Here is an 8,063-nt window from a genome sequence, read left to right as displayed (position 1 = left end):
CCCGGCTTTTTTTTTTTTTTTTTAATATAGTCTCTCTATGTAACTGGCCTCATATTGAGGTACATCTGCCTCTACCTCCCAAGTGACAGGATTAAAGTATGGACCATCACACCTACCCAAGAGAATTCTTTTTCATTCTTTCTTCCTTTGAAACAGGATTTCTGTGTAGCCCTGGCTGTCCTCAAACTCAGAGATCCATCTGCCTCTACATCCCAAGTGCTGGGATTAAAAGGAAGCATCACCATCACTGGGCCAAAACAGAATTCTTAAAAGAAACTTTTAGGGGCTAGAGATAGCTCAATGATTATGATTAATTGCCATGCAACCATGAGGATCTAAGTTTGCTCCTAGTACCCAAGTAACAAGCTAGGCATGCTCTCATGTGTACTTATGCTCCTGATGCTGTGGAGAGCAGAGACAGGAGGATTGCTAGGGCTTGCTGGCTTCTAGCCTAGTGGAAAAACCTAAGTTCAGGTTCAAGAACTTAAGTTTTCAAGACTCTTCCTCAAAGAAGTGGATCTCAACCTTCTTAATACTGCAATCCTTTAATACATTTCCTCATGTTGTGTGACTCCCAACCATAAGATTATTTCATTGCTACCTCATAACTAATTTTTCTACTGTTATATAAGCTGTAATGTAAATATGGTATATACGATATCTGAAGTGCAATCCCTGTGGGGATGAGACTCACAAGGTTGAGAACTATTGGAGTAAGGCAGAGTGATAGAAAGGGATACTCAATGCCCGACTTAGGATTCCAAATTTACAAGGGTACACACATGCATGCACTAGAAATTTTAGGGGCCAGGCATGCTTTTGTATGGCTATTTAAGTCTGATGGCTAAGGACATAGTTCAGTGGGTAAATAGGTTTGCCACATGTGACAATTAGTATTCTCTGTCAACATGATCTAGAATCACTTGGAAGGTAGGTGTGGCTGTGCCCATGATGGACTCTCATTAAAGTTAACTAATATGGGAAAACCATTTCCTCGGGAGAACCTGCATTATATAAAATGCAAAAAGGGAACTGGGAACAAGCATTTATTGCATTGCTCTTGATTGTTGATACAGTTCAATTAAACTTCCCTCATGTTCCTTAATTGTGACTTCCCCACTATAATAACACATGAACCTACAATTATGTGCCTTTATCCTTGAAGTGGCTTTGCCAAAGTAAAGCAAGTGTAAGAACCTGAATTCAAATTCTCAGAACACATGCAAACCTGAGCAAGGTATTGAGTATAATTTCAATGTTCCTATGGTATGATGAGGAGACAAAGAAACTTGACTGGCTAGCCTAGTATACACAGTAGAGAACATCAAGTGGTAGATCCTTCAAGGTGGAAGATGAAGATCAACACCCAAGGTTGTCCTCTGACCTCCATATACACACATGCTACATGTATATACAAACACAAAGTCTAAGGCAAGATTGATTAATAGATAAATGGAGTTAGTATGGTGGCACACACCTGTAATTGAAACACTCAAGGAAGCAATAGCAGGAGGATCACATCATGGTCCAGGGCATCCAGGGACATAAAGCAAAATCTTGTCTCAAAAAAACCAAAAATCAAACAAAAAGGGGGATGGTGGTGATGGTGGGTCCTGGGGAGATGATTCCATTGTTAAAGTGGCTATCAAAAACATAAAGACCTGGGAGCTGGTGAGATGGCTCAGTGGTTAAGAGCGCTGACTGTTCTTCCAAAGGTCCTGAGTTCAAATCCCAACAACCACATGGTGGCTCACAACCATCCGTAATGAAATCTGATGCCCTCTTCTGGAGTGTCTGAAGACAGCTACAGTGTACTTACATATAATAAATAAATAATTAAATAATTAAAGAAAAAACAAAACGTAAAGACCTGAGTTCAATTCCTATCACCCACTTTAAAAGCTGGATACAGTGGCCTGTTCTTGTAATCCCAGGTTGGTGGATAATAAAAGATCCATGGAGACAGATGACCAGTGAACTCCAGGCCTTGGCCTCCATACACACATATAAAAAATAAAGTATAAATAGACATAACCAAGATTGTTTAAAAAAAAGTTAATAAGCTGGAGAGATGGCTTAGCAATTAAAAGTACTGGTTGTTCGTCCAGAGCGTACATTTTTCTGTTTGTTTGTCTGTTTTGAGACAGGGTGTCTCACTATGTAGTCCTAAGTTGGCCCAGAATCACAGAGACCCATCTGCTTCTGCCTCTCGTGTGCTGGGGACTAAAGTATGGACAGCACACTGAGCTACATATTTTCTAACACAGTAAAAATCTGTGGCTGCTGTGACTTTTGAATTAAGACACTTTTATTATTTTTGAATTTTCAGTGTTATTAGTTTCAAATGCCCAGCACACACATGGTATAACTCTAGTTGCATCTGTAACTGACAGCATCTGACACTTTCTTCTGATTTCCATGAACAGCACAATACAGTATACAGACACACATGCAGACGAAACACCAATGCATATAAAATAAAGATAAATCTTTCTAAATAATCAAGTAAATAAAAATATGACCCAGGGATATGGCTCAATAGCAAAGGGCTTGCCTAGCAGTGTAAAAAATTAAAGTATTTTTTTGACTATATTGAAATATCTGCTGGGCATGGTGGCTCAGGCCTCTGAGAGGCAGAGCCTGGCAAGTCTTTGAATTCGAGGTCAGCCTATCTGGTCTACAAAGCAAGTACTAGATAGTCCAGCTATTACACAGAAAAGATTATTTAAAATTCTTAATTTCATGAATCATGAACCTCTGTTCAATTTCCTCATGAGAGGACCTGGTACAAAGCAAGAACTACTACCTACCACTGGGCTGTATCTCAACATTCTGCTCAACTTCTAAGACAAGTCTTAGCCTCACCTTGCTTAAAGCATACAAATCCAGGATTTTTCTCTCCACCACGGGGATCTTCAATGTAGATCCTTGAAGTTCCCAAAATTTTGCCAGTTGATCCAAGAAGTCCAATCTTACTCTAGTCATTGCCTAAAATCATTAAAATACAGAAATCAAAAAACACAGAGCTGGAGATAAAGCAGGGAGATTGTGATAGATGATTCTGAGTGTTGAATTCTGTTGGCTGAGTGTTAGGGTATCTAAAAAGATTTAATAAACTGAGTCTTAGCAGGCTTAGAAACAAAAAACAGCAAAAGAAATGGAGTTTCTACTAGGTAAGCACAATCATAAGTGTGAATAACGGTAGAGTATATCAATTCATAACATTTCAATACCTTACTGACCAACAAAAGCCCAACAACATTTTGCTATCTTTGCTTCCAACCCAGAAAAAAGTATCTGTGCCTAAATTACCCCCACCTCAACTCCACCTTCTTCCCCATCACCCTGTCTATAAAGTTATGCTTTTTAAAAAAGTTCTTTGCTAGATGTTAAAAGAAAGCCTCAGCTGGGCAGTGATAGCACACTTTTAATCCCAGCACTCTGGAGACAGAGGCAGGTAGATCTCTGGGTTCAAGTCCAACCTGGTTTAAACCATGTCTCAAAAAAAAAAAAAAAAAAAAAGACAAGTGAAAAAAAAAAAAAAAAGTTTCTCCTTCCATTTAAGGTCTGTTATGTTCTTGGTTGTTTGTGGATTTTCAATCTGTATAGGTGTAGTATGCCTACAGATACNAAAAAAAAAAAAAAAAAAAAAGTTTCTCCTTCCATTTAAGGTCTGTTATGTTCTTGGTTGTTTGTGGATTTTCAATCTGTATAGGTGTAGTATGCCTACAGATACTAGAAGAGGGCATCTGATCCCCCTAGAACTGGAGTTTCAGAGGTGGTAAAACACCAGGTGGATGCTGGGATTCCAACCCAGGGCCTCAGAAAGAACTGTTGAGTCATCTTTCCAGCCACTGTCATGCTATCTTAAATGTAATTCTGTTTCTTTCCAATGCTCTCCTACTGAAAGGTACAATTCTATGAGCCCTTTCTCCTAATAAACTTCATTTCCAAAGAGTAATTATTTGTCAGCTTCTCTACTGAACCAACCACTGCTTACTCCATTTATTAATCTAACAATATGAAAATATTACAATGAAATCCATTATTTTGTATGCTATCTAACATACATATAATTAGGGGAAAAAATTCCAAGTTTGGAGCTGGGCACCATAGCAAGAGCCTTTTGTAACCCCAGTACACCCAGGAGGCTGAGACAGGAGAACTACCATGAGTTCAAACCTAGCCTAGGTTAAGTAGTAAACTCCAAACCAGACCACATATTAGCTACAAAGAAAGACTGACTCAAGAAGGTGGGGGCTGGGCAGTGATGGTGCATGCCTTTAATCCTAGCACTTGGGGGGCAGAGGCAGGTAGATATCTGAGTTCAACGCCAGCTTGGTCTACAGAGTGAGTTCCAGGACAGCCAGGGCTATACAGAGAAACCCTGTCTCAAAGAAAAGAAAATTTAAAAAAAAAAAAAAAAAAAAGAAGCTGGGAAGGTGGAAAAGAGGGCTGGGGAAGTAGCTCAACTAACTGGTGGAGCACTTGCCTAGCTTCTTGAAGCCCAGAATTCTATTCCTAGCATCATATAAACTGGGCATGATGATGCACACCTGTGATTCCAACACACAGAAGATCAGGGGATCCAGGGAGTCATTGATTATACATCAAGTTAATTGACATCTTGGACCACATGAGACTCTGCTTTTAAAAAAGAAAAGAAGGAAAGAAGGAAAGAAGAAAGAGAGGGAGCAAGGGATTTCCACTCTTTTAAAGCTAAGCATTAGAATTTCCACTAAGAAAATATGTTTAAAAAAAAAAAAAGTTTTCTGTTATCCCATTGAGTGAAGAAGCAAAGAAAAAAAAGTAGTAACTACTTAAAACACTCTTAAAAGACACTTCTCAAATATCAAGTAACCATCATTCATTAAATTCCAGTTAGCACAAACTCTGGGTCCTGGTTAAAGCTTTTCAAAGTTCTCTATCTAAAATCCTAAGGTAATTAATAAAAGTAAATTAAGTTTTAGCAAAAAATAAAATAAAATCCTGAGGTAAGCCATCAGGAGGCTGGAGCCATATAAACCCGTGACAGAGCATTTGCTTATTCTGTGCGAAGCCCTGAGTCCCAAACACCACCAACACTAAGAAAAAGAAAAGGGAGAAAGCAGAAATACTGGTCTAATACTCACCTCAAGTTCATTCAGGCGCTGGACTCTAGGAGTGAAACGGAAGGTTTTTACTTCACAGGCAAATGGAGGTTGCCAATCCTAAATAGAAAGAATTATTCTGGTCATTTAGCATAGAGCTGCCACAAATCATAGCATATATAAGTCTTCACTATAGAGACAAAAAAAAAAAAGCAATGTTCTTATTATTACATTTTAATATTACTTGGAAAAACAATTCTTATCCCACGATATACAGTTATACTCTCCAAGGTTATCCAGGAAGAACACAATGAGCTTGTCAAATGCAAAACAGTGTCAACTAAACATACAAGTTTACCAAGTAAAACTTAAAAAGAACAAACAAAATCCACTGACTGAGTATGGCACATGGCTGTAATCCTAGACCTCTTAAGTAGAGGCAGGAGGCTTAAGAGTTCCAAATCAGCCTAGGTTACACAGCTTGACCATCTAAACAACAAGGACAAAAGTCATCTGGGTGCCTGCTAGGGAAGAGAACCGTATAACCAAATAACGTCTGCAGCCACACTTTGGTTCTACTTAACGAGGCACAGGGATCTCATCTAAACAACATCCAGTTGATGCTGGTGCTCATTTTTCAGCAACATTTGGACAAGGTTTTTCTCCCATGTTAGTGAAGATGGAAGCCTGGGCCTTGCAGCACTCTCCCACACCAACAACATTATTTGGAAAGCACCTAATATATTTTGAGGAAAAAAAAAAAAAACCTTTGACCTTGAACATATCACTTAACATCCTAGGGAATTAATTCCACTCATTACCTGGTATCATTTGCTTTCCTAACCTTAGAAAGTGAGGGTAATTAACCAGTTTATAGGCAAACTTGATTATTTACAGTACAGTTTGGGAATCTTTGTCCCTTACTTTCTTATTTCTTTTCATTGTTCCAACCTACATTTTTTTTATTTTATTTACATTTCAAATGCTATCCCGAAAGTTCCCTATACCCCCCCCCACTTTATTTCTTACATCTAGAGATTTCAACGTTTTCTTCCATCCCCATTTATTGGTCAATTCTTTCTAAACCTCCACATTTAAAAACAACAACAACAACAACAACAACTAATTAATGCTCTTTATCTTCCTCAAGGATGCCTCCTTGCAGTAATAATTAGCGTGGGGGTTCAAGTCTGGTGACATCACCCTGTAGACAACCTGAGTTCGGATTACATTTTAAGAAACCCGAGTAGTGGCCTGCAAAGGCTTGATAAACTGAACATTAGCAGGCTTGGACACAGAAACGGTCGACAGAAGTGGGGTTTTTTTAACACGCAAACAGAAAGATGGTGCATGAGCTGATGCCGGGACACTTTAAACGCCTAGGAAGGGCCTGAAGCCTTTTGTTATCCTTCCCTCCAATCCACACTACAATATCCGTGCCCAAATAAGTTCTGGAAGGAAGAGGTCCCAGAGACACCTCTGTCTGTCTTTTGAAGGGGGACCTGAGAAGCTGGTGAGATGGCTCAGTCGTCAGGCCCAAGTCTGACAATCTTGAGTTCGAGCCCGGAGACCCACAACCCCCACCACGCAGGAAGAGAATCGACTCCTACAAAATGTCCTCTGACCCCTCCGCGAGTACACACATACATACATACATACACAGACACACACACGCGCGCGCGCGCGCGATCAAATGAAATGTCAAAGTGGACGTGAAACCGCGTTCAGAAACCAGGGCATAAACATCCTCAAAAGTGGCCTCGGGACACCAAGAGACGAGGGAGGGACCCCCGGAGAGCACGGAGGACCCCGACGAGCAAAGTCACGGCGAGGAGGAGAAGGATCGTCCCCCGCCCCAGCACGGCCCCCGTCCCCGCCCTCGGGCAGCGCTACCTTGGGTGGCCGGATTTTGCAGATGCCCGTTTTCTCCGCCAAGGGCCGGATGCGGCCGATGAAACTCAGCGGGTCTGTGAACTCCTCCCAACTGGGCTCGAAGACCGGGCACTCGGGCGGCGGCACGAACTCCGCCGCGTAGCCCCCCGGGCCCACGGCCGCCATGGTCGGAAAAAAAATCAAAAATAAATTTTAAAAAAAGCCAGAGGGGAGCCTGAGGTGCGCAAGCGGGGAGAGGCTTGGCTGACGGCCACCAAGCCCTCTCACGTCCCCTCACAGGGCCCGCAGCGCATCTTCTCAGGACCAGAACCAGTCCTCTCGGGAGCGCCGGCCGCTCTCCCTCCGCTCGTTTGTTATTGTTTCCTTCAGGGCTTTTCCTCTCAGGGCCGGGACGCTCCCGGAAGTTAACGTGCCGCTAAATCAGTCCGCCACCGCAGGAAACAAAATCCCACCGCCGCCACGTCTAGTCGGGTCTTCTATCCTCGCTCCCTTCCATGACGGCCAGGGGAGCTTTTTTGGGTTTTTCGCTTTTGTTTGTTTGTTTGCTTGTTTGTTTTCTCTCTGCTTGCCCGTCAAAGTTCGGCGCCCTCCGTCCACCCCGGGTGCGCGGCCCCGCAAGGCTCCGCGACCTCTCCTCGAGGAGAGGCGAGGGAGAAGCTGCCCCGCAAGGTGGAACGCGCGCTTCCGGCGCGCGGAGGAATGTGTAATGCCTCGGAGAGCAGAGGGACTGCTTCCGGTGAGAGGCTTCCGGTTCCTCTTTGTGTCGCGGGGATGCGAACGCAAGGTGGGCCCCGCCGTGGCTGGTCGGCTGGGTTGGTTCGTTCTCCGAGACCTGTTTTTTAACACACTTGTCTAGGTTTGGACAAGTGACTAACCCTTGGCCGAGTTTCCGCGTCTCTCTTTCCTTCTTTCGAATGCTAGTCTTGTACGAGTCCTTCATACGGGTCCCTTGCTACTCCGCGACCAATGGGTTTCAGCCCGATTCCGTCATCACATGGGCCGGCTCTAGCCATCAGCAGCGACTTGCTTTTTCTCACGACATGGGGAACCTTAGAGTGCCTGGCCTTGCTAGTCTAGCTG

The 8,063-nt window shown here is 42.8% G+C and overlaps 1 protein-coding gene across 1 annotated transcript in view; it reads right to left on the bottom strand.

Moving 5' to 3' along the window:
* Kdm5a (lysine demethylase 5A) overlaps positions 1–7,665 on the bottom strand; it is a 73,581-nt gene extending 65,916 nt beyond the window's left edge. Inside the window, exons 1-3 of the mRNA XM_021191007.2 lie at positions 6,984–7,665; positions 5,133–5,210; positions 2,866–2,988 (exon numbers count right to left, since the gene is read on the bottom strand). Coding sequence (XP_021046666.1) covers positions 2,866–2,988; positions 5,133–5,210; positions 6,984–7,148 — 366 coding nt within the window. The 5' untranslated portion in view covers positions 7,149–7,665. The remainder of the gene's footprint in view (positions 1–2,865; positions 2,989–5,132; positions 5,211–6,983) is intronic.
* Positions 7,666–8,063: the final 398 nt, after the last annotated feature.

The sequence above is a fragment of the Mus pahari genome, chromosome 2 (assembly GCF_900095145.1).
Source record: "Mus pahari chromosome 2, PAHARI_EIJ_v1.1, whole genome shotgun sequence".
Classification (NCBI taxonomy): domain Eukaryota; kingdom Metazoa; phylum Chordata; class Mammalia; order Rodentia; family Muridae; genus Mus; species Mus pahari.
This window is presented reverse-complemented; position numbering and strand designations above follow the sequence as displayed.